The 27697-nt window shown below is 42.2% G+C and overlaps 1 protein-coding gene across 1 annotated transcript; it reads right to left on the bottom strand.

Moving 5' to 3' along the window:
* Positions 1 to 92: 92 nt before the first annotated feature.
* Positions 93 to 27677, bottom strand: OPN5 (opsin 5). Its single transcript, XM_077811532.1, has 6 exons — positions 27512 to 27677; positions 13817 to 13936; positions 11752 to 11922; positions 9487 to 9821; positions 2561 to 2790; positions 93 to 156 (listed from the first exon to the last, which is right to left on the bottom strand). The coding sequence occupies exons 1-6, from the start codon at positions 27639 to 27641 to the stop codon at positions 93 to 95; spliced, it is 1050 nt and encodes a 349-aa protein (XP_077667658.1). The 5' UTR covers positions 27642 to 27677.
* Positions 27678 to 27697: the final 20 nt, after the last annotated feature.

The following is a 27697-nucleotide window of genomic DNA, read 5'->3' as shown; positions in this document are numbered from 1 at the left end:
AAATCTGCCACTGTATTTTAACTAATTTGCAAAGAAAGAAGTTGAGAAGAAAATGATTGTCAGCATGTTTCCATACACCTGTCCATCTGCTGTCACAACTCCAGGTGGGTTTCGTTCATTTCTGTTGGCTCTCTATTTCCAGATATCATATACAGCCTACAGGAAGGAAAAATATAGTCATATTGCCTGAAATAACCTGGCTTTATAAATGATTAAGGTTTCATTCCTGCAGATCATTTTATTCATCACCAAACATACAGAAATTCTCAAGTCCTCACCTAAGGCTAAAGCAGCCCTTCCGCAGGTGTAAAAGCTGGGAGAGACTGTAAAAAACCTCCCTCCCATGTGGAACCCCAGCACAAAAGCTAGACACACACTCAGTCTTACACTCCCTGAGCCCTTCCACATGAAAGGGCCAAAACCAATATATGGACTAGCCTGGGGGGTTATAGCGGAGTTGTACTGTGGCAGAGGGAGACAACCTCCATTAATTCTGGTTGATAAGATGGTTCTTGTTTCCACGTAAAATGTAAAGACAGTTGTAGACTAGGGATGCATTCTAAGGCCTGGTCTCCATGGAAAAGTTATATCGAGATAGCTGTGTAGGTCAGGGGTGTAAAAACCACACCCTGACTCATGGGCAGCGGGTATCAAAGACAGGGGAAGGTTCAGCCTATCCAAACTGCCTGCATGGTCTCACCCACACTCTGCCCCCAAGTCCCCTCCTGCCTCCCACCACTGGAACAGGTCAGGGGGCCATAGCCCTCCCACTTTTTGAAAGTGGATGGACCTGGCCCATCCACTTTTTGCCAGGGCAGACCCCACCCTCTTTCTCTCCTCGCTCTCCCCCCTGCCCAAGACCCCAACCCCCAGCCAGGCCAGCCTGGAGCACGGTCAGCTATAGGGAGCCGCAGCGGACCCTCCACCTGCTTGAGGTGTGGGGTAGGGGGCCGAGAGCAGCCCCCAACCCGTGTCCCCACCCCCTGGGCTCCCCGGCCGCCTCGGGCAAGACAAGGGTCTGAAACTCCACGCTGGCTCCCCACAACTGCCCACGTGGCTCTCCCTGGCCCAGGTCTGGCCAGATAGAGGGGCCTCAGAGCTGCAGCCTGGCCATGGTAAGAGCCATGCAGGTGGCTGAAAGGAGCTGCGGACTCTCCATCTGCCCCGGGTGGGCGGGGAGCCCAGGGGGTGGGGACTGCTCGGGCCCCCCGCACCGCGGGCAGGTAGTGGATCTGCCGCCATGGCTTCCCACAGCTGCCTGCCTGGCTCTAATCATGGCCAGGCTGCAGCTCCGATGCCCCCCTCAGCTGGAGCTGGGTCGGAAAGAGCTGTGCGGGCAGCTGTGGGGATCCTGGGTCCCTCCACCTACCCTGGGCGGGGGCCTGGGACAAGGGCAGGGGGCTGCCTTTGCCGCCACCTCGGGCAGAGCCCCTCCCCCCCACACACTTTTGGGAGGGCTCTGGTGCCCTTGCTCTGGACTGGTGCTAGTGGGGGCGGTCTGCAGCCAGGACTCCAGGCGGCTGGAGCCGGTGTTCGCACCACCCGCCTGCCAGGTGCTCCGGGGCTGGGGGGACAAAGGAAGCTGTGGAAGCTTGGGATATTTAAACCTAGGCTGGACAACAGGCAGGAAAATGCACTATAGGGTGCAGTTCTGTAATTGGTAAAGGAATGGGTGATGAATAGGATCTGGTCTGTAATTCTATAATTCTGTGAAAAATTCTATTTTGTACTTCCGCACCAGAGGATGCTGTTGGAATCTGAAATGCTGATGCTTAAATCTCCCAGCATTGCTAGGCCCTCAACACCATTCTCCACAGGTTTGGTGATGAACAACAAATTGATATTCTTTGTCAATAAAGAAAATAAAATGCACAGATGGTGCCAACACTTTAGCATCTCATACAGCTAAGAGGCCAAATTCTGCCCTGGATACGCCCCAGGACACTGCAGGCTTGTAAGGGCTGGTTTTGCCTCAATTATATCACTATATGATATCAATTATATCATTATATCACTAAAGCAAATAGCTTAGAAAGATTCTTTTTTTAATTCGGCACTTCTGTGACTAACACCTGCATTTAGGGATCGATCCTGGAAGGTGCTGAGCACACGCTGCTCCCACTGACTTCACTGGGAATCAGTTCCTTTCGGGGTTGAGTGCTTACATTAGCTAGGATGGTAAGAGTATGTGTCTGATTCAAAGCCCATTGAAGTGAACGGGGATCTTTCCATTCATTTCCATGCTTTTTGAATCAGGACCTACACAAACTATTTCTGTGCTTCAGATGATAAGCTGATCACCAGTTACACCCAAGAAGAAATTGTCCCTCATTTTATACTACAGATGTGGTACAGCTAAGTGTATTAGTAGGGGAGTGGTGAAACCTTCCTGTGTAGTGTCCAGCACTGGCCACTATGTGAAAAAAAGAAACTAGGCCAGATGGACCATTTCTGTATTGCAGGATTGCAATGCTTAGGCTCTGTAAAGATTTTAGAGTAAGGAAATGAGTATCCAGAAATCAAAATGTTTTTGGGCTGCCCACTTTTTTCCAAAATTTACCTGGATTTCTTCAAGGAGCTCTTCTTCTGCAATGAGCGGCAACAGGAAAATTTACAATCAATGACCTGGTAAATAATTGGGTTGTACATAGCTGCCGATTTTGCAAGCAAGGTTGGGATGACTGAAACTTGAATGGGCACTGAATCTGGCTGTCCAAAAGCTGACCACACGGATACCACGGCATATGGGATCCAGGCAATTAGAAATCCTGCACAGATCAACATTGCCACCTTGTGAGAATAAAAAGAAAGGAGAGAAATCAGTTACCTAATTGAATGGTCTTTTATTGATGCACTGCACTGCACAGTACTCATCTTTCCCAGTGTTGCAGGCAATGCAAGGGTGCATGCAACAGAAAGGAAAAATGACCCCCATGTCAGATAAGGTCTGCAGTATGCACCAATGCTGTAATTCATTTCACTTTTCCTTATCTATCTCCAGCTGTACTTTTGCTTGACATTTATAGAACAAATAGGTATTCCGTTGGCCCAAATCTTTCCTTGCGGTCATTAGGCCAGACCAAAAGTGAAGAAACTGAACAAAAAGCCAGTGAAATATGATTCTTTGAAGTTAAATTAAATGAGTATTTACTACATATATATATATATATATACATTATATATATATACATTATATATATATATACACAGAGAGAACAAAGAGGGGATGATGTTTAAAAAAGGGATATTTATATTTATATATCTTTTATATATTATATTATTATATATATTATAATATTATAATTATATATATATATATATATATATATATCCTTTATAAAAACAAAAGTCACCTTGTTCTTGGGAATTTAACACCAAGAGAAATTATTTGAAATGTCAAAGTCCTAGATAACATTAAAGTGATCTGGGACCATTTAAAAATTTGTGCTGCTTAAGCCACAGATTTGGTGCTTATCTGAAATACTTTTTACTTTTACAGCCTCTTTCCCCCAACTGCTTTCCAAATACACATTCAATGAGCCTCACAACACCCCTGAGAAGTAGTAAGTATTATTTTGTCTCTATTTCATAAATGGCAAACCGAGGTCAAGCGAGACTGAGCCCCAAAATTTAAAACTGGGGTGTCTAAGGCTTGAAGTCAATGGGAGCTGGCTAGTGCTCAGCACCTGTCAATATAAAATTACTTATTGAAAGGCCTAAAAAGGGATTTAGGTGCCCAACTCTGTACACCCAAGTCTGAAAATTTTGACCTAAGTGACTTGCCAAATCGGCAAATGAGCAAATCAGTGGCAAAGACATGAACAGAATCCTGGTCTCCTGGAGCCCAGCCTTATGGTGAAAGCTCAAGGCCATTCTTCCTACCACTCATTTGAACCCCTCTGCAATCACACTACAAACCTTGTAAGACCAAGGACTCTAGAGAGATTTCCAGGATTGGGTTGAAATATTTCCTGTTAATGTTTCAGAAAGAACACTAGGTTGCTATCCAAGTGTTGTGTGCATTGGAGGAGCTATAGCGTTCTCCTCTCCCTGTTCCCCATTGCCAGTCAGTGCAGTGAGGACAAAGGACTAGAGAGAGGAAAACAGATGGCAGCAGCCGGAGTCAACATAAGGATTCTTCCTCCCTTGCAGGCAGTACTGATGTTGTGTGACGGCATCACCAGCACCCTGGGAGCAGCTTGCAATAGGTCATGGTGGAGGGTTGGTTGTAATAGGAGGGTTAGAGTCCTAAGTCAGCCTCACCTCCTCCCTGTGCCCAGGCAGCTAATAAGAATCCTTCCCATCTTTCACTGAGAAAATGCAGACAATCTGATTACTTCGGAGGGTGAACTGGTGAGAAACTGAATGTGCACTTGTCACTTGCCAAACACATGCATTGACAGACCTGTAGGCATAGCCATAACTATTGTATTTCACTGGTACATTCCAAAATGACACTGCTGAGAATTTAACACTTCTACAGATTTTTTTTTTAACCAGCTCATAGCAGGGATCTCATTCTCTGTTAAATTCTGATGTTGTAGGAATAATTTCTGTAGAATCCTATTTAATTTCTGCAGAACCTCATTGGTTACATTCCTATTAAATCATAAAAGATTTTCATAAGAAGTCAGGAAAAGAAGATCTACATACAGTTTGTTCAAAAGTCAAAAAATATTCTAACTGAGCTAAAGTTTTGAGTCACTTATTTTACCTGAACAAGTGTGTCCACACCTATATGCAATATGATACAGGTTCCATATTGCATCACATGATATTGTATACTGAAGTCCATGTTTGACAGCACTACCATAATTCATAGGGTATTGCACAGCATCCTAATAGATAACAGTACATGAATAGTCATTTGGGAGAAGTAATTAGTAGGATTACAATACATATCTTCAGTGAATGCTCTGTTCTCAAGCCAGCTAAAGCCTTTCAGACATTGTGTTATTCTCAACCTCTGTTCCATGTGTTGATATTCTTAGTGGATGTGATTTCAATATTCTTGAAGAAGTAAATTACATAAAGATTGTAAACCTTCCCCCACCCCTTTTTTTTTTTTTGGGCCGTCTAACATTCATGAGCCAAAAAGGGAAACTCAAATTCAACCCCCTTTGAAATTTTGAAGGTGGATCATGGGATTTCACTTCCCAGACCCAAACCTGCCCCAACATTTTGGGTTCCAGTTAGGATCTGGAACTGGATGGGACATGGCTTCCAGTGTACTGATTCAGATCTGACAGAAATTGCACATGAACGTCTGCCCTTCCAGATGGCAGAAATCTCATAACAGCTGATTTCATATTTCTGTAATATTGGATCAAAATGTTCCAGATTTAGAATCAAGACCTTTGCACAGAAGGGGCTATAGAAGTGCAAAATATGATTGTGAAAGCAGCACTGTAGGTACTTGGTATCTCTGAAAATAAGGCCACCAGAATTTGGGGTTCTTTCTACTGTCAAGGCAGCAGCAGGTAACTAACCAAAACTATTTCCATGGCTGTATTAGCCTGACTGATTATGCTGCAGGTGGTCTGTCATAAATATAAAGGGAAGGGTAAACACTTTAAATCCCTGCTGGCCAGAGGAAAAACCCTTTCACCTGTAAAGGGTTAAGAAGCTAAGACAACCTCGCTGGCACCTGATCAAAATGACCAATGAGGAGACAAGATACTTTCAAAGCTGGGGGAGGGGGGGAAACAAAGGGTTCTCTCTGTCTGTGTGTTGTCTTTTGCTGGGACCAGAGTAGGAATGCAAGTCAGAACTCCTGTAAAAAATCAGTGAGCAATCTAATTAGATATGCGTTAGATTCTGTTTTGTTTAAATAGCTGATAAAATAAGTTATGCTGAATGGAATGTATATTCCTGTTTTTGTGTCTTTTTGTAACTTAAGGTTTTGCCTAGAGGGATTCTCTACATTTTGAATCAGATTACCCTGTAAGGTATTTACCATCCTGATTTTACAGAGGTGATTCTTTTACTTTTTTCTTCAATTACAATTCTTCTTTTAAGAACCTGATTATTTTTTCATTGTTCTTAAGATCCAAGGGTTTGGGTCTGTGTTCACCTATGCAAATTGGTGAGGATTTTTTATCAATCCTTCCCCAGGAAAGGGGGTGTAGGGCTTGGGGGGATTTTGGAGGGAAAGACGTTTCCAAGCGGGCTCTTTCCCTGTTATATTTGTGAGACGCTTGGTGGTGGCAGCAATAAAGTCCAGAGACAAAAGGTAAAATAGTTTGTACCTTGGGCAAGTTTTAACCTAAGCTGGTAAAAATAAGCTTAGGGGGTTTTTCATGCAGGTCCCCACATCTGTACCCTAGAGTTCAGAGTGGCGAAGGAACCTTGACATAGTCTGAATTCCCAATGATGTTTTGGCTTTGTATACTATGTAGAAACATATTTATTAGAAGGAATTTTTAAAATATATTAGGAATAAAAAGAATCTTGACAATAGCATTGGCCCGTTACTAGATGGAAATGGTAGAATTATCAATAGTAATGCAAAAAAGGCAGAAGTGTTCAATAAATGTTTCTATTTTGTATTTGGAGGAAAACAGATTATATAGTCTAATCATATGGTGATGATAACACTCTTTCCATTCCACTAGTATCTCTGGAGGATATTAAACAGAAGCTACAAAAGTTAGACATTTTTAAATCAGCAGGTCCAGATAACCACATCCAATAGTTTTAAAATAGCTGACTGAGGAGTTTGCTGTACTGTTAATGTTGATTTACAGTAAGTCTTGGAGCATTAGGGAAGTTCCAGAAGACTGGAAGAAAGCTAACGTAAATGGGATGACTCAGGAAATTATAGGCCTGTCAGCCTGACATCAGTCCAGGGCAAGATAATGGAGTGATTGATATGGGACTCAGTTAATAAAGAATTAAAGGAGGGTAATGTAATTAATGTAAATCAGCATGGGTTTGTGGAAAACATATCCTGTCAAAAAGAAAAGGAGTACTTGTGGCACCTTAGAGACTAATAAATTTATTTGAGCATAAGCTTTCATGAGCTACAGCTCACTTCATCGGATGCATTCAGTGGAAAATACATCTTTTTTTGATGAGATTAAAAGTTTGGTTGATAAAAGTAATACTGTTGACATAACATACTTAGACTTCTGTATGGCATTTGACTTGGTATGCACAACGTTTTAATTAGAAAACTAGAATGTTATAAAATTAACATGGAACACATTAAATGAATTAAAAGCTGGCTAACTGATAGATCTGAAAATGTAATTATGTAAATGGGGAATGATCATCAAGTGAATGTGTTTCTAGTGGCATCCACAGGGATCAGGTTTTAGCCCTACACTATTTAACATTTTAATCAACGACCTAGAAGAAAACATAAAACCATCATTGATAAAGTTTCAGATGAAAAAAAAATTGGTGAAGTGGTAAATAATGAAGAGGACAGGTCACTGATTGAGAGCAATCTGGATCTCTTGGTAAACTGGGCACAAGTAAACAGTATGTGTTTTAATACAGCTAAATGTAAATGTATACATGTAGGAACAAAGAATGTAGGCCATACTTACAAGATATGGGATTCTATCCTGGGAAGCAGTGACTCTGAAACAGATTTGAGGATCATGGTGGATAATCAGCTGAACATGAGTAGAGCCCTGAGCAGATGCAAAATTTGTATCCACATCGAATCCATGATCCGCAAAAATGATCCACGGGTACTGGTGGATACAAAGCGGATAGCTGCAGGTTTGCAAAGCTTTCGATATAAAATTTGGATCCGCATCCATCCACCGTCCATAAAAATGGTCCGTGGATATCCACATCTGCATCCATGGATGTGAATATCTGTGGATATAAAGCAGTTATCTGCAGATTTGCTGGGCTCTAAACATGAGCTCCTAGTGTGTTGTTGTGGCCAAAAGCGCTAATGCAAGTCTGTAATGCATAAACAGGGGAATCTCGCGTATGAGTAGATATGTTATTTTACCTCTATATTTGGCATTGGTGCAACTGTGAGTGGAATACTGTGTCCAGTTCTGGTGTCTACAATTCAAGAAGGATGTTAATAAACTGGAGAGGATTCAGAGAAGAGCTGTATGAATGATTAAGGGTTTGGAAAACAAGCCTTATAGGGATAGATTCAAGGAGCTCAATCTATTTAGCTTAACCAAAAGAAGGATAAGGGGTGACTTGATTACAGTCTGTAAGTATCTACAGGGGGGACAAATATTTAATAATGAACTCTTCAGCCTAGGAGAGAAAGATATAACACAATCCAACATCTGAAAGATGAAGGTAGATAAATTCAGCTGGAAATAAGGCATGCATTTTTAACGGTGAGGGTAATTAATGCCTGGAACAATTTGCCAAGGGTCGCGGTGGATTCTCCATCACTGACCATTTTTAAATCAAGATTGGATGTTTTTCTAAAACATCTGTTCTAGGAATTATTTTGGGGAAGTTCTTTGGCCTGTGTTATACAGAAGGTCAGACTAGGTGATTATAATGGCCCCTTCTTGCCTTAGACTCTGTGAATCTATAAATCCATTATATGCATCGCAACCACTTGTTAATTTCAGTTCATTTCCAAACATGGAAAGAAAATAAATGTGTATCCTACTAGTCAGTGTGTTACAAGTTTCCTCCCACCCCCATACCCGAGCCACAGAAGATGTGATTCTGTTTCTGGAAACTTTGGCTCTTTGTCTCAGGCTCTAGAGACTGATGCTTTTAGCACTGGAGGTTCCCAGTTCAATCCTCCAGTGTCAGCCAAGCTTGTGGCTAACATGTTTGCCAAACAGAAAAAGGGTACAGTCGGATGGGGAACACACTACTATATTCCCAAGGTTCTTGGAGGGTTTCTTAAAAAAAGAACTGCAAAAATAAGGCCGGGGTAACCAAAATTTGTGAAAATAGAGGCCATCTTGGCATTTTGTCTGGACTTTAATTTTTATAAAAAATTCATTGTGAATCTTTAATCATAAAGAAATCCACATAATCACCACATTTTCTTGTATGTGTATCGTCTTTGATAGAAGAATACAAATTGTCCATAGTTTTATTTCACCAGTAATAAAAGCACGCTTTTCATCTATTTTATGACCCCCTTCACAGTGATACCTGAGTGCCTCAAAAACATTTTTAAATTTATCTTCATGACCACACCTGTGAGGTAGGGAAGTATTATTATCCCCATTTTATGGATGGGGAAACTGAGGCACAGATCAAACGATTGATCCAAGGTTACACAGCTTCAGACTGGACCCATCTCCAGGGTCTCATTCTAAGTGCCTTAGTCACAACTCCATCCTCCCCTTCCTTCAGCTGTGCCTTGCAGATACAGCGAGAATAAGGGCTGCAACTAACATCGCAGGCCACCACAATCTTTTGCTTTGACACATTAGAGCTTCACAAATATTCAGTACCAATTATAGAATCTATGGGTTCTTCCCACCTGGTTTTACGGTCTGACAGAGTTTGATAAAAATGTCTCTTACCTACCTTGGTCAATTTAATTTCCAGTACATGGCTGTTTTGAATCCTGGTGTCATAATGAGCAACTTCTTTGGCAGAAGACTTGACTTTGGCAATGATTTTAACATAGGAAAACACAATCACTGCAGTTGGGAGCAAGAGGCAGAAGAAAAGAATATTCAGAATAAATGCCTGTCCAGCCACTGAACCTTGAGCCAGCCACCAATCCAGAGTGCACGAGGTTCCAAATGGCTCAGGAGCATAGTTCCCCAAACCAGCAAATGGCACAGTAGCCCAGAATGTAGCATAGGCCCAAATTATTGCCAGGCAGATAAAGGCATGATGTCTCTTAAGCCAGGTTCCTGGAAGATAATTCAACAATTATAATGTCAGATTATATATATTTGGCTAAAAACAACTTGAAATTCTACACCTGCAATTAAGAGCTGGTCAGACCATTTACTGCAAACCAACTCTTTGTTGCATTTGTCACTATCATTTTTGTGAACCTTTCTTGGTTTAGCAGAGAAAGGGATAGAAAGATGCAATGGCTAGAAATTGAAACTAGACAAATTCAGACTAGAAATAAGATGTGTAATTTTTTTTACAGAGAGGTTAGCTAACCATTGGAACAATGTACTTAGGGATGTCATGGATTCTACAACGCTTGGGGTATGTCTACACTGCATCTGGGAGCATGCCTCCCAAGTATACAGACTCATGCTAGCCTACACAGAGCGCGGATGTTGCAGCATGACAACAGTGGCTTGGGCTAGCCACCCGGGCCCAGACCCAGGGGGTTGGGCAGGATTGGACTTAGGCAGCTAGCCCAAGCCACACCTTTGTAGCAATGTCCACACTGCTATTTTTAACATGCAAGCTCAAGCAAAGCCAGTGAAAATCTGTCTGCCTGGGCTGAGAGGGCACACTCCCAGATGCAGTGCAGACATGCCCGGAAGTCTTTAAATCAAGACTGGTTGTATTCCCAAAAGATATGTTAAAAAAAAACAACGAGGAGTCCGGTGGCACCTTAAAGACTAACAGATTTATTTGAGCATAAGCTTTCGTGGGTAAAGAACCCACTTCTTCAGATGCATGGAGTGAAAATTACAGAAACAGGCATAAATATATATTGACCCATGAAGAGAGGGAGTTACCTTACAAGTGGAGAGCCAGTGTTGAAGGCCAATTTAGTCAGGGTGTATGTGGTACACTCCCAATAATTGATGTCCTAATTATGTGGTACACTCCCAATAATTGATGCCCTAATAAATCTGTTCATCTTTAAGGTGCCACCGAACTCCTCATTTTTGCAGATACAGATGGCTAACCCTCTGATAAAAGATACATTCTAGCTCAACTAGAAGTTATAGGCTTGATGTAGAAACTACTTGGTGAAATGTTATGGCCTATGATATAGAGGGGTCAAAGCAGATGATCATAATGGTCCTTTTTGACCTTAAAATCTATGTTTCTCAGTTACTACTCTCAGTACCATGGATTATTACAACTAAAATAATTATAAAAATCTAAATTTACTAATTTACTCATTACTGTTCATATTATTTCTTCATTTCTCTTATTATAATTTTTACTTGGACTATGAAAATAGATCAATCAAAGTCGTCAGTTTTGTTCCTAACCCTGTTCACTTTTGCTTAGGCACCTTCAGTGCTGCAGTGTTTGGGTTTCAAACACAGCAAAAAATTGTTTAATAACGGAAATTTTTAAAAGCGCATGAAAGCATTTCCTCTGACACTAGATTTTGTAAACTAAATTACTGTTTGGGCCTAACCTGACCTTTAGGAACTTTCCCACTGTTCTGAGGGATAGGTAGGGTGACCATACATCCTTTTTTAGCCAGGACAGTCCCTTTTTTAAGCCCTGTCCTGGCCATCCTAACTTTTTTGGCAAAAGTGGGCATTTGCTCTTGCTAACTTGATCAATTGGCAAGAGTAAACAGGACAAATGCCCACTTTTGTCAAAAAAGTGGGGTGCAATGCAGAGGAATGTGCAGGGGGAGCAGCAATGCCAGCCCCATGCAGCGGGGGGGTAGGGGACAGGCAGGCAGGGCTCAGGAGATAACTCAGGCCAGCCCCAGGGGGAAGGGTAGGGACGGCTTGGGCCAGCCTCGCACAATGCCCCATTTTCCTTTTGGGAAATATGGTCACCCTAGGAATAGGGAACATGATTCTTATACAGTTCAGCTTAATGCTTCTAAACAAGTCTCCAGCGAGGATGGGGAGAGAAAATAGCTACATAGTGTCACTCAATGCAAATTTTCCTTCTTACCGTAAGTTAAATGACAAATTTTCAGGTATCTATCCAGGCTGACAGCTGTCATGGTGATAAGGCTCCCACAGCCAAAGAAGAAGCCGGCCCATCCATACCAACGACAGCCCAGCCAGCCAAACACCCATCGGTGAGAGAAGAAGGAAATAATACTAAATGGTTTTCCTACAACTACAAAGAGGGGAAACAGTGGGTCATTGGAAAAGTTGGTGCTGTCAAAATAATCTTTAAAACAAACAAACAAAAAACTACCTTTATTCAGAAGACAGGACACTGAGGGGAGATCAATGATAATATAGGCATCTTCAAACATAGGGTTGAGTGAGGTAATTGCCTTTTGTCCAGGAGTAAGGTCAAACTTGTCAAATTTGCAAATAGTTTCAGGTTGATTAAAATTGTATTTTTCAGTAAATAAACTATTCATCCAAACAATTTTGCCCTGTGCTAGTCACAGCATTACATAAGCAGAAAAAGGCTGAACTAATCACATTAATTATTTGTTGCAAAGTATTCACTCAATGTTCATTATAGGCCTTTTACACAAAGGCATAGGGAGATTGATTTGGTCAAGGAGCACACTCTATGTCTGGGAACAGGGACTAGAACTGGGAATAGAACCCAGAAGTCCTGATCATAAAATGCTTGCTGTAATCACAATCCTTAACATACTGTGAGTTGCACACTACAGGCATGCGCTATCCAGTAGATGGCATCAGAAATGAATGCATGTTTGCAAACATCACCAGCAAGCTGATACTTCACGATTAAATGAGTTGGATTCACAGGGCATAATTGACGTATGAGATTGGAGCTGTTTCTTGCCTATCTAGAATTCATTTGCTGCATTTCTAAGTGCTAGAGATGGAAAATACCTAATTTAGCATTCTAAGGGGATTATCTTGACACTAGAGCAGACACTTTTATGCTAACACTCTTAGAAACAAGCAAATCCCACAGCAGAGACTTAGTTGTATATCCACAGGCTGATCACTCAGCCAGAAAATATCATCTTGTACAGATTCTCAGACCCAATCTTGCCATTTCCTGAAAAGCATAATGACAATGACTTTTCTGTGAGGTGTATTAACAAATGAGAGATAACGATACTGGGATCTAAGGAAGTTTGGAGCCGCCTGTTCCTTTAAGCTATCATTTGTACCACACGGATGACACCCTGTGGTTAGTTGGGTGAATATCAGGTGTGGATTTCGGGTGGATTTCCTCCCACTCCTGCAGTCCAAACCATTTTTTTCAAAAGGTGTGTACAGTTCTTCTCCCAGGTGTGTACAACTCTCATGAGTGTAATGAGATTTGCACAAGCATCAGATTAAAAAATAAAGTATCACCAAGAGCTAGGCACCTCCACAGTGCTGCACAGTCTTCTAAAGGGTGTCTATTCTCACCCCTGAACATATTCAGGTTGAGAGTTGGGCATATGAATCTTTTCATGGGTTGCTTCTTCTTTACAAATTGACACAGACAGTAAAGCATGGCTTTTTACAGGAAGGAAAAGGGGCGGCATCCCATTCTTAAAAGGGTAACTAGGTAGAAAACTATTAGATTTGAAGATCTCAAAGCCCTCAGCATTCCTCATCCCTCGTTCTATGGGGTTTGTTCAGTATGTGTTTATATCCTGGGTATAACATTTGGTAAAACTGAAATATAGTGTTCTTCAGCTGTTATGAAGGCTGTTTTGTATTCATCATGCCAAATGGTACAATGTGAGCTTCTGAGATTTGAACCTGCCTGGGCCATTTGCCTGATTCAGGACCGCTGGAATAGGTCATATTTCTCTTCATTTTCATTCTCTTTCCAGGGGATTTGCTCCTCCCTAAAATTTTTCTGTTGTACTCTTTCCTTTTTTTTTTTTTAATGTAGAAACAATGGAATGGAAACAGTGTGGGCTGAGTTGCGCCATCACAAGCACCCCCTGGCTTCCTATTTCACATAGGGGAGTCCCATCTGCACAACACCGGGTAGAATTTGGCCTCACATATCATGACCAAAAAAGAAATAAAAATAAAAAGGGAGGAAATGTAAAAGAAGAAATAAAACACTGAATTACCTGAAATTCCCAAGTCACACATGGCTAAATTGACAGTCATTATCTCAGCGGGTCTGAGCTTCTTTTTCCGTTTCAAGGACATAAAAAGAACATAGCCATTCCCAAAAGTTGAAAGAACCCCTGTAATAAAAATATCAAAATAAACTGCATGTAAACAAAAGTGCTGAGAAACACTTCCCCACAATTCTTTGGCACAACAGTGTTTTTATTTTCATTCTGAGCTTCACAGTTCCAGAGAGAGAGAGAGGTCAACAAACTAGAAGGAATTCAGAGCAGAGTAACAAAAATGAGTACAGTCCAAGTGGGTGGGATTAGGGAACAATCACATGGAAGGCTGTAAATCGAGGAAACTGAAGAACTGTGTGTGATAGTGCATTAAGAGTGACAAGTTGGAATTAGGTAAAGGAGAATTTAGATGCAACATCTAACTGAGATAATAGGCTATGGAATAGTGAAGTGTCCCATCATTAGATCTTGACAAAACAAAGTCCTGGAGATTATAGTGCACTCAATCCAATCCCATTCTGAGAACTATTGTAGTGAAAGGAAAAATCATCCTCTGGGAGACGCCAGGCAACATTTGAACTGCTTGTCTCCACTGTGGGTGATTTAAGAACAAAAAGCAGCTTTGATTTATGGCCAGGGTACTATAAGAAAGTTATAAAAGACAAAAAGTGATCAAACCAGAGGCTGCTGACTGCTATGTCACTACCAGCAATCCCATTCAGCCAGCCAAATGTAGGCTAGATATAAGCAGATGCCACTCTTGTCTTGTATTAAATTCCCAACCAGGACAAATTCAGCATGAAATGTGCCAAACAGTGGTGTACAGTATATGTCCCGTATAAACTTGTTAGAAATGAGTGTGAATGCAAAAATGGTATAACCGGCCTTATTGTTTTATTTTTAATCTTGTCCCTCTGCAACTCACCACACCCCATCTCTGTTCTGAATCATAGCATCTGTCCTCCTCCCATCGCCCTACTGACTCCATTTCCCTTTCCTGGTTACCCAGACCCTCTACAGTTCCCACTAGAGAAAAACCAGTGTACCTCCCCCTAAAAGAGAAAAGCAACGTTGTGGACCATGGTAGCAACTAATAAGAGGATGTAACAAGGCATCTGAGTTATACAATTTGAAACAACTCCAGTGGTGTACTGTGAAAGTGCATTGCTATACACCGTTTAACCCCAGCCCCAGGGACAAATCCACATTGACTTAACAGGCAGTTTAAATGAAAACACGTTTCCCCCCGTACACAATCATCCACAGCAGTAGACCTTCCGGCTCCACTTTTACAGCTCATTTTCTATTTCCACAGAGGATTTAGTTCCAAAACATGTGCTCACTGCTTCAGCTTTGGGTTTCCTTTTTCCATTTTTATCTGAACATAAAGATGCATTTCAGATATTCATTAAAAAAAAACATAACAAGGAGCTTGATCATGGTCCCATTTAAATCGACAGGATCTGGGCTGTGAAGTACTGTGAAGTACTGAAGCCAATACTAGTAAGCAATACCAGGAGCATTAAAAATCATGTTAATTATTTTTGATATTGAGTTGAGCAGCTGAAGGGAGGTAAAACGTAAAGATTGTGGTCAAAATTAAAGTGACCACAACCAAATGCTTAAAATTATTGAAAGAATGTAGCGAACATTAAAGCATAAAAAAAATGTAGCAATTTAGAATACAGTTGTTCCAGTGACAGGGCTAGCTGCAGCCATCTTTGTCCCCTTTCTGGTTTCTCTGTGTACATGTCCACATGGTTGGGCCCTGTGCTCTTACCTGCCTCAAGGTAGAATCACACGATTCCTCCACTCTCAGACTACGACCTGGGCCACAGTACAATGTGTCTTAACTGTTCTTACCCTGCAGGTCCGACTGAATTCTGGCCCCTGCGATTCTTCCCTTCAGGAGCCAGTGACCAGTGGTATATGGTGACCAATCAGCCTTTTTAAACAAAAGTATTGTTTATTTAGCAGTAGGATCAAAGCATAAGAGAAAAAGGATTTTAAAACAACAGTCTACATGCGTCTCTCTCTTACCTAAAGCCATCCCATAATGAAGTTTGTCTATACAGTGAGGTAGTGCGCTCTACGGGGGTGTGATTTCTAAAGTGCACTAACTGGTCCAAGTAGACCCTGTAGGAATACTGTAACATCATGCTATTTTTCTATGTTAAAGCGCAATAGGGAAATTTTAGTGCACAACTACAGGGTCTGCATGGACCAAGTAATGCACAACAGATTAGTACACTTTAGAAACCAGATCCCCCATCACATACAACTCATTATCCTGCCATGTAGATGAGCCCCTAGCCTAACTTCTGCAGACAACACCAGCAGGCTCCTGTATCTGGGTCTGAGTCTGGTCCCACCTCACCACCCTCTTTGTCCCTGATTGGCTGCCCTTCTTTAACACCCGTCTGCCCAAATCCTTTGCTCTCCTGCGTTTGGCAGGCCTTGGTCATTCCTCATTAAACCAGTTGAAGGCAGAGACTGAGAGAGAGTCATCCAAGCTAATAGTTCTGCCATCATCCCTTAACAACTCAAGTGTTTGCTGATAGAAGGCTATCTTCAGCCATTCTTCTCCTTGCTGCCTGCATCCAGAAAAAATTCCTATTAACTTTAACCAATATAGTCATACGCTAAATAACATCCCAATAACCAGGCTGTAAGGACCCGTAGACTAGACCCTAGGTTTGCAGAGCATGGACTAGCTGATGGAACCACAGTGCGACCAGGAGGTAATGCAGTGCTGTAGCCAGGTAGCACCAGGTAGCACTGTGGAGAGTAGGCACCACAGGAAATACTGCCCAAAGGACCCTGCAGAGTGTTGATTGGCCAAGTGCCCTATTTCACCCTGGAGGGTGGCCCAGGAAGTCATCTGGGCAATCATATGGTTTTCAGGCTTGCTGGGACCCCAGATCTACCTCTGATCTCCAATTCTGGCCTGAATCTGATTCCAGCCTGGTACTGTCCCTGACCCCAGGCTGACGATGACCCTGACTCTTCTAGTGATTCCTCCAACCCCTCACTGACTACTGCCCCGATGTGTGGACCCCAATCCAGCTGTGATCGCTAGGCCAGACTGCCTACGCCCTGGTCCCTTATACAGGCCAACATATAGTACTCATAAATTATCACAGGGCAGCTCCAAATCCATCACAATCACCTAGAAAAGAAAGAGAGGAATGGAAAAGACCCTAGCTAGAGATATGTGAATAACTGATTTTGGGGGGTTCTCTGGCCATACTGAAAAAATATTCATTTTGGGTTGACCCTAAGCAAAAATTTTGGTGAACCCCAAAAATTATATGTATATCACACATACACAAACAAATAAACCTTTTTATTAAAAATAAAATTGAAGTAAATTTCAAAATGAAAAGTCAAAATGTTTCCGTTTCAAAATCTTCAATTAAATATTTCAACTTTTTGTTTTGGAACACTTGGTTTGTTTGTTTTTGACACAAAATTCACCCGATTTGACACTGTCACAGGGTAACTGGTGAGCCTACTCCAGACAAGGGGTCTGGGATACATCTTGGTCTATAAAGGGCCATCAGAGGGCAGGAAGTGAGAGGTGGAAGGGAGTGATGGGGACAGGCTGTGCCTGTGGAAAGGACATCACACCAGAGTGGAGCTAACACTTGTGGTGGTTCCCTGGAGCAAGGAGATAGATACTCAGAGAAGCAACCCTGAACTGCTCCAGGAAGGGAACATAGCTGACTAGATCTGGGGACTGTCCGGAGCAGAAGCCCCAGAGAATCCTGGGAGGGGTGGCACTGAAGCGAGGGTTTTTTGACTGGAACACCCAGTTGAAAAGGGACCCTGGCAGCTCAATCAGAACTGCTGACCGGACCATTAAAAGTCGGGTTGGCATGGTACTGGCAGGCTCCCTACCCAGCTCTGTGCAGCTCCCAGGAAGTGTCTGGCATGTCCCTCTGGCTCCTAGCTGGAAGGGTGGCCTTGAGGCTCTGCGCGCTACCCCCACCCTGAGCACTGGCTCCACAGCTCCTGTTGGCCAGGAACTGCAGCCAATGGGAGCTGCAGGCGCATCACCTGTGGGCAGAAGCAGTATGCCCTGGCTGCCTCTCCACATAGAAGCCAGAGGGACATGCTTCCTGGGAGTCACCTGAGGTAAGTGCTGCCCGGAGCCTTCACCCCTCACACCCTTCTGCACCCCAACACACTTCCCCAGCCCTGAGCCCCTTCCTGTACTCCAAATCCCTCATCCCCGGCCCCACCCCGGAGCCCACACCCCCAGATGGATCCCTCACCCCAACCCCCTGCCACAGCCTGGTGAAAATGAACGAGTGAGTGAGGGTGTGGGAAAGTGAGCAACGTATGGAGGGGAATGAAGTGAGTGGGGGCGGGGCCTTGGAGAAGGGGCAGGGCAAGGATGCTCAGACTTCCATTATTAGAAAGTTGGCAACCCTATCTGAAGCCTGAAAGAAAAAAGGTGAGTTCGAAGACTGTTTTCTATTGGTTTACTTGCCTGTTTTAAGAGAATAAACCTTCTTAAAGGAGACAGGGCAAGGCAGCTAGTGTTGGAAGCTCAGGAGAAGCCCTGCCCTGCGACGGACATGGATTTGCAAAATGTTTCGGCTGTCCTGAATTTGCATTTTTCACTGAAAAAAAGTTCCAACTGAAAATTTTCACCCAGCTGTAACCTTAACAGAAATGTCCAACAGTACAAAAAATACTCATTTCTCATCGATTCCAGCACCAGAGGAGTTGCTCACAATGGGAAAAGACACAGGATTAGAACAGTTAGTGTATACAACGATTGAAGCATTGAAATGTGTTTTAGCTCACTATGGTTAACTCTAGAGTTAAAACACCAACAAACAGAACTTAAAACACATCAGTTCTTACTTCACTGTGTGTTTTACATTTTGTTTGTGTCAAGGTTCCTTCCCCACTCTGAACTCTAGGGTACAGATGTGGGGACCTGCATGAAAGACCCCCTAAGCTTATTTTTACCAGCTTAGGTTAAAACTTCCCCAAGGCACAAAGTCTTTTCCTTGGATTAGGTAAAACGCTGCCACCACCAAGTGCTTTAACAAAGAATCAGGGAAAAGGACCACTTGGAGTTCCTATTTCCCCAAAATATCCCCCCAAGCCCTTACACCCCCTTTCTTGGGGAGGCTTGAGAATAAACAAGATGAGCACAAACCAGCGTTGGATTTTTAAGACCGAAAAAACCCAGTCAGATTCTTAAAAAACAGAACTTTATTAGAAGAACAAAAAAAGAAAAGAGAACAAGTCTGTAAGATCAGAATGGAAGATAATCTTACAGGTAGTCAGATTCAAAACATAGAGAATCCCTCTAGGCAAAACCTTAAGTTACGAAAAGACAAAAAAACAGAAATACACATTTCCTCCAGCACAACAAATTTACAAGCCGAAAAACAAAGAAAACCTAACTCATTTTCTAGCTAGATTACTTACTAACTTTACAGGAGTTGGAGAGCTTGCATCCTTGATCTGTTCCCGGCAAAGGTATCACACAGACAGAGAGACAAAAGCCTTTCCCCCCCACTCCAGATTTGAAGTATCTTGTCCTCTCATTGGTGCCACCAAGGTTACCTTAGCTTCTTAACCCTTTACAGGTGAAAGGATTTTTATCCATTATTAATCCAATAATCTCTCTCTGCTCACCAGCTGGGGACTCACAGACCCTTGTCTTGGAGCTGCCACTCTACCATCACCCTAACCAGTGGTGAGCTCGAGCGGGTTCGCACTGGTTCACTGGAACCGGTTGTTAAATTTAGAAGCCCTTTTAGAACTGGTTGTCCCTCCAACCCCCAACCGGGGTTCAAACCGGTTCTGAACCCCCCCAACCGGTTCTAAAAGGGCTTCTAAATTTAACAACTGGCCAAGCGTGGCACCTTAGGCGATGACTCCATGGGTGCTCAGGGGCTGGAGCACCCACAGGAAAAATTTGGTGGGTGCAGAGCACCCACTGGCAGCTCCTGGCCCCGCCCCACGCCCGGTCCGCTCCGCCTCCTCCCCTGAACGCGCCGCCCCGCTCTGCTTCTCCCCCCACCCCCGACTTCCCACGAATCAGCTGTTCACGCGGGAAGCCTGGGAGGGCTGAGAAGCAGGCGGCGGCTTCACGCTCAGTCCCAAGGAGGTGGAGACGGAGGCAAAGTGGAGGTGAGCTGCGGTGGGGGGGGCGCGAGGAGGGCCACCGATGCCGCAGCAGGTAACCCTGCGGGGGGGCGCGCAGGGGAACCGCTCCCTGCCCCAGCTCGCCTCCACCTCCCTGGGCCTGAGCGTGAAGCTGCCGCCTGCTTCTCAGCCCTCCCAGGCTTCCTGTGCAAACAGCTGATTCGCGGGCCCTCTGGCTCTTAGGGGTTCGGTGGGCACCCACTACGGTGGCCCATGAGACCCTCCTGCCCAGTTCCGGGGGCAGTCAGGGGACGGGGTGGGGGGCAGATGGGGTAAGGTTCCCGGGATGGGGTAGGCCACGACCCCCTCATGGGGTGAGGAGGGAACCAGTTGTTAAGATTTTGGTAGCTCATCACTGACCCTAAGTTCACTGATATTGACACTGTGGGATATGTGATCCCTTAAAGAGGAAGCCTCTCCTTGCCATCTGGTCTTTCAGAGAGCTGGACTACCCATCTAGATTGTCCTAACTGGATATCTTGTGAAAGAAGATCATGAAAGAAGAAACCTTGAGTATTGGTGTCAGAAAACCACAAACAAATTTTACAAACTTGTGTCATTTTTATGAAAGAGGCACAAAGAGCTTAACAGTCCTCCACCATAGAAATAGCAAAGTCTAACAGACCATAAATAGCTTTGCAAACTCAAAGTGCCTCCATTCAGTCCCAGAATACAGCACCTACTGCTGCAAGGAATTATAATCTTGTTTCACCGACAGGATCACTCACATCTAGGATGGCTTCATGGGCCACCGCAGATAACAAGCGAGTCAGAGAACCAGAATCACATTGCCCTTCTGCCAAGATTTTAGCCCATTCAAACAAACAGAAGCCATGGAGACACCAACAGGAATCAGGATCACCATCTTGATTCTGATTCCCGCCTCTTCTGCATGGTAGAAGAGTAGAAAATAACAGAGATCCTACTAATAAAGACTATCAACATCTCCTTTATGGAGAGGAATCTGCCACACTTCCTAAACATACAGTAGTTCCACCAAAACTGAAGAGACCATTGACTGATGCTAGAGACCTTGCAAAATATTATCATGTATCTAGCCCACATTTTCTAAATAATATGATTGAAAAGCTAGCAAAACACAAGTAGTCTCCAATGCCACCAATGAATTGCTCATTTCCTCTCAGAGAACCCATGATAGCTACGTTCAACAAGAACAAAGAAACCATCATCCAACCAGGGAACAGAGGTGCTGGAACAATTTTTATAGTGAGGGTGCTGAGAGCCATTGAACCAAACTGTAAACCCTGCAAATGATGGAAACCCCTGCAAGCCAGGGAGGCGGGAACACCCAGCATCCTTAGTTCCAGCACCCATGCTGGGGAGGTTCTTGGATGAATGAGACAGAACTTTGACAGGAGTTGGACCCTAGACTATGGAACTCAAGATCATAATAGATATGAATGATCATGAAACTAACCACTTTCAGAATTGAAGACAAAAGTAATTTCTTTCATTTCCTTTTTCCCAGTCATGACATCCAGCCATCAATATTGCCCTGTAGTTCTGTAATAATAATAATTTTACAATTATATAGAGACACACACACACACAGGGTTTTTTAAAATAAGAAATCTGATTATCTTAAAATGTTATGTCGCCATAGTTTCCTACTAGGAATTTATTTTTAATTATAGGAAGATACAAAAATCCTGTTTTCCCACTAACGTGTTCCTTGCGGTTTTGTGAATGATTTTACTTCAGTTTTGTTTACATGTAATCTTACTCCTTTTTATGCCTATTTTTACATTAAGAAAAGGAGTACTTGTGGCACCTTAGAGACTAACCAATTTATTTGAGCATAAGCTTTCATGAGCTACAGCTCACTTCATCGGATGCATACTGTGGAAAGTGTAGAAGATCTTTTTATATACACACAAAGCATGAAAAAAAGATCTTCTATACTTTCCACAGTATGCATCCGATGAAGTGAGCTGTAGCTCACGAAAGCTTATGCTCAAATAAATTGGTTAGTCTCTAAGGTGCCACAAGTACTCCTTTTCTTTTTGTGAATACAGACTAACACGGCTGCTACTCTGAAACCTATTTTTACATTGTAGCTCTAGTGAAATTAGGTATATCATCTGTGGTGCTATAAAATGATAACTTTTGGCAAACCCCTCAAAAATACTTGTCATCTCCTGATATTTTCCAATAATTTTCAACAGGCTGGAAATCCAAAAGTAATTCCAATAAATTTATTTCAGATACAGCTGACTAATAAGTGCTAAGTCATTATTTTCAGTGACAGTATTTCAGTAGCATCTAGAAATTCTATCAGGATCAAAGCCCCATTGTGCTAGACATGATATGAACATAGGCCATGTGCCTCTTTCAAAAATGCAATTTAATATTGAACTGACTTGAAACAAAGTGTTTTGAGCCATTTCAATAAACCGAAACAAATCATTTCCCCGTTTCTGTATTGAGATTTTTCAGACTTTCATTTCTGTGAAAAAATTCAAAATTTGAGACAAAAACAAATGTCAATATGCTGGAATTTCCCACAGGATGGAAATTCAAATTTTTCTCAGCTCTGTCACTGACAATAAGAAACACAAGTAGCAGCAAACTGAGACTCTAGGGATTGGATCTACTTCAGCACCTGGAAGGGCCACTGGACCCAGCTTCCTCTTCCTTATACATTCCACCCAGGTAGTCAGGGATGCCTTAACCCTTTCCAAGCTGCTGCCTCACATTGTCAGAGCCCTCAAAGGATGTATCTACACTGCAATCCTGGAGTGTGATGGTAGCTCATGTTGACAATACCCGAATTAGCTTTCATCTAGCTAGCTCAGGTATTGCAGCAATGATGCTGATCCTGCAGCAGCATGCACTTCAGCGTGAACTGTACAAGTCCACCCTGAACCCTGGGTAATTACTCTCACAGCTACTGCTCCAGTACCCGAGCTAGGTAGATTAAAGCTAGCTCCGGGATATCTACATAAGCTACAGTCACATCCCCTGATTGCAGAGCAGTCATACCCTAAATTCCAGCTTTGGGATATTTAGGTACCTATGTGACTTAGTATTCAGAGGTGCTGAGCACATGCAATTCTAGTTGAAGTCAATGAAAACGGTGGGTGCTCAGCAACTCAGAAAGCCAGGCTACTTACTAGAGGCCTAGCTATGGATTTAGGTGCATAAATTTAGGTATTTAAATTTCAAAATTGTTCAAAATACTATGGGACTTGGGTGACCAATCACAGTTCTCGAATCGATAATTCCAAACAACAAAACTCAGGTGACTTCTCATTATTAGCAGAACACAAACAACCCAGAGGCCAAAATGCGTTTGTATGTCAAATAGTTTTATTTACTTCAAACTGTGACAATTCTCAAACAGGGAAAGGGCTACATTCAGCAGATACAAATTGTTCATTGTGACAAAATGCATGTGTTTACTAAACACTTTTCAAGAAAAATAAAATATTAAAAACCACTATGAAGTATTGTACAACTTTATAATGCAATTACATAAGGCAGTGGCTCTCCACCTGTGTGAGAGCTAGCTGGTTGCATGTATGGATTCTCCTTATTTGCAACTGGTAAAGTGTATTAAAAGCATTATATTGTTTTGAACAGATTTTAGCGGGCTTAATATTTCTTTTATATGTAAGCAATGGTTGCAATTGCTACGAGGACATTGTGTAAATGTGAAGCAGAAAAGAGGCAGTCTAAAGGTGAATGAGAGGGGACGTCAGTCCTCTAGAATATGCCTATTAAGATGTAGTCTATACTATGAACAAGTGAAATTCCTAATTTAACACTTTAATAATTGGGCAAAGATCATCTAATCAGAAAACACATTCATCTACAAGCAAAATCATTATAATAATTATTTAATGTCAAATATGGTGAGGTGGGCAATATGGTTTTTATTTATCCATTCACATGACCCCATATACCAGCATTGCTATTAACAAAAATACAGGGATTGTCATAGTAGATCAGAACATTGATCCATCTAGTGCAATATACTGTCTCTGATAATGGCCAGTACCAGATGTTTCAGAGGATTTACTTTAATGCTTCAGAGGCCGTTTGTACTGTAAACCAATGGAGAGGATAACAGGTTGCCTCGCTGTTTACCAATCACTATTTAATATGCTTTACCCAATTGTTGACATTTAAATAATCATTACTGTCATCTGAGTTAGTACACATTGCCATTAAGATACTATAGTTTAAACCTCAGAACTATTCTTTCTACACCTGGGCAAAATTTTTGGGACAAATAGTATATTCTCCAGAAAATGCAATCTTGGGCTGATGAAAACTATTCATAAATTCAGGTCAAATTTGGGAAATAGTTTCAGCTGAAATTCCCTCCCCCCCCCCACCAAAGTCAAAATGCTTTGTTTTGATTTTGACTGTTTATTTAAAAAAAAAACCCATAAAAAAGTATAAAATAAAATAAATTCTGAAATGAAAGGGGATTTTTTAAAATGAAAAATCACAATGTTCCACGCTGGTAATGTTGAAATGGAATGTTTCAACATCCCCAAAGTGCTTCATTTCAATTTTTTTCTAAGCAAAGTTTTGTAGGAATCCACACGTTCCTGTGAAATATTTCAATTACAACAAAGCAGCATTTTTTCAAGGGAAGACGTAGGTCAGAAATGTTCTGGTCAGCTGTAGGTTCTATGGGCAAATTTAAAGAAATCCCCTTTGCAGGTTTTTAGAACAAGGTCACGACCTTCAGGCACTATCACAATCCTCCTCTGGCACTGCCAAATATTGCACCAGCAACCCTTCTGAGGGACTGAGATTTCAGCCAGAAGATGCACTTACTCACAGAGCCCTCTCAACTGAACCAACAATAGCCTCCCCTCTTCCACATCTGCAAAGCTGAACTCTGCAATGTGCTGGGGATATGCACTCTCTATTTAGGTTAGGGGTCAAATTATGTGGGGAGGGAGGCTTATGTCTCTATAGTCCTTATTTTTGTTTTGAAAGTACTGCTATACCATGGGAAAAGACACCACAAAGCGGTGTACAGGGAAATGGCTGGCATGAGAAATAAAGATTTGCTCAGAATGATTTATTAGAGTGAATTTGGTGGAATGTCATTAAATGATTATCTTCCACATAAACATGGACACATGAGACGCTGTGTATTTTAATACAAGCAAAAGTCTACTGCAGTCTCCGATGATGATGAGCTAACCAGATCAGCTACAACAAAACCAGGTTCACTCAAACCTTGAATCAAATCAAAACCATTTTATACTGTACAAAAGGTTGGTTGAGGAACCGTTCCCACTGTCTCCAGATAAAAGGAGATGCGGACCACCTAGCATGGCTCCTTTCATGATCTTTGTGAGCCCCACAATCTCTCTGTAAAGCCCTCACCAACCACCTCCTTTTTTTGGACAAGATTGTAGAGCCCAACGCTTTTTAATCCCCCTCAGCCACATAACTGAAAGCTCACATGCTTGGAATCAAGTTCATGAACACTGGGGTCTATAGTATCAGAGCAGAAGGAGTCTGAATTCAGAAGAGTGGTGTACTGAAAACTATTAGAACTGTGATCTATCACTTTAAATTCTCAGTGGTTTTCCTGGTCCTTCTTGCAGGCAGGGGGCTCTGCAGGGAAGTATGGCTGGGATCAGAGTCGAGGCCGGGGTGGGTGAGTTGTGCCTCTTTATTTTAGGGAGCAGTCTGCTTTGTCTTTCTCTGTTTGGGGTTCTTCTGTGTTATTCTGAATTCTTAGAAATAAAGAAGTGTTACATTGCAACCATCCAGCAAGAGTATTTTATGCCTTTAATCTAACTTCGCTGTTTGTTTACATGAAACATAATCAGAAGCTCAGAGGCCTAGTAGACAGTGTGTTGGCAGCATTTTCACTAACTCAAGATTACCAAGCCTTTTGTACCATTGGTTTCAGAGTTAGCGTGGGCGTTAACAGTAATTTTTTGAAGCGTTTCTTGCTTAATATCCCAATGACTAGATGATCACTCTACTTTAGTATCAGTAATTCCCTACTTATACTAAAGACACAATGCTCTGCTTCTTCACAGAGGCCACTTTTAAGGGCCCCCCACACTTCTCTGGCCCTCTATACTTTGGCAAGAGTGCATCCATTCATGTATGACATGCAAAGGCCATCTTTGTGGGCACACACTTTCAAAGGTTCCACTCAAGTTTTATTTCTAAAGGATTAGGGTTTGCGGGACCTGAGGTGGGGAAATTCTGGTTATGTGGCCTGGTTTCTTTTATGCAGAGAGTTTACTACTGCTTTTCTTTGTCTTCCTCTGATTGTATTTTTTATTATTTCTCAAAGCTGCTTAGAGCCTGCGAGAGATGTTTCTTTTAAAGTTTATATATTGAAATCTACATTTAAAAATTATTGTATTTAAAGGCAAGACAATGTATTTTGAAAGGAATACTTTCAACTGCTCTGAGTCCTACATAGTTCCTGGAATCTCAGTCAACATAACTTACTCAGGAAAAAGACCTGAGGGTTGGTTTGTTTTGGACAACTCACTGAAGACATCTGTTTACACAGCAGCAGGAAAGAAAAAAGCGGGGGGTAGCAAACAAAATGCTAGGCTGCATAGAGAGCAGGAAAAGAGTACTGAGAATAGTGTAATGTCACTGTGTAAATCAATGATGTACCTTTCACATGGAATACTGGGTTCAGTTACTGAAACCAGGAAACACATTCTGAACACAGCACTCTATATGAGCATATGCCCCTGATTTATAGAGTGACATTATACTACTGAATAACAACAGGTAGAAGAGGTGCCAAGAAAGGCAACAACAATTACTCAAATCTTGAAGAGACTTTCATAGCAGAAGAGATTGAAATATCAAGCTTGTTTTGGGAGGAGACAAATAAGAGAGCGTCGGATAGAGATATATGAAATAATGAATGATTATAAAGAAGGTAAATTGGGAGCCCCTGGTATTACGTGCAATATTAAATAGAACAAGGGGAAATGCAATGAAAGACAATAAATATAAAACCCATGCACGTAGTGATGTATTTCCTCAACACATGGAACTCATTGACATGCAGGATCACTGAGACCAAGAGCTTAGCAAGACTGAAATATGATTGGGTGTTTGTGGCTATTCTCATTATCCATATAGTTATATTAGATAGATCTTTTTTAAAAATGGAAGCGGTATAAACTCCTATGCTATAAGGGCAGAAGCCAGCCACTAATTGTCCGAGGCTAGGAAGCAACTCCTATGAGCAGTTTACCGAATAATTGTCCTTTAAGGATTTCTTGCATTTTCCTCTGACGCATCTAGTACTGGTCACTGTCACAGATAGGATACTGGACCAGATGGGTCATGGATCTGATCCAGTCTGGCAATACCCATGTTCCTATTACTTAAGTCCCCCACCCACCATCCCACTACATCTTTTCTTCTTCTGTCTGGTGCACCACAAACATGACTGGCTGCAGCCTTCTTTGCGGGTGCCTGACAGACCATGTAGTGACTTACAACACCATTAACAAAATAATTAAAGAGCCTTACCAATTATTGTTAAATAAAATCCAGCTACTATGTCAGCTTCCCTAGAGAGTTTTGATGCAAAGGGGTCTTCATCCTGGAGGTAATGAGGAAGATGGTCATCTTGGGGCGAAGTGCTGTAATTTGATGCCATGCCACTCACGTACAGATTAGCAGTGTCTGAAAAGTGAAATAATGGAATCCATAAGA

Source organism: Eretmochelys imbricata, chromosome 3, assembly GCF_965152235.1.
Source record: "Eretmochelys imbricata isolate rEreImb1 chromosome 3, rEreImb1.hap1, whole genome shotgun sequence".
NCBI lineage: Eukaryota > Metazoa > Chordata > Testudines > Cheloniidae > Eretmochelys > Eretmochelys imbricata.
This window is presented reverse-complemented; position numbering and strand designations above follow the sequence as displayed.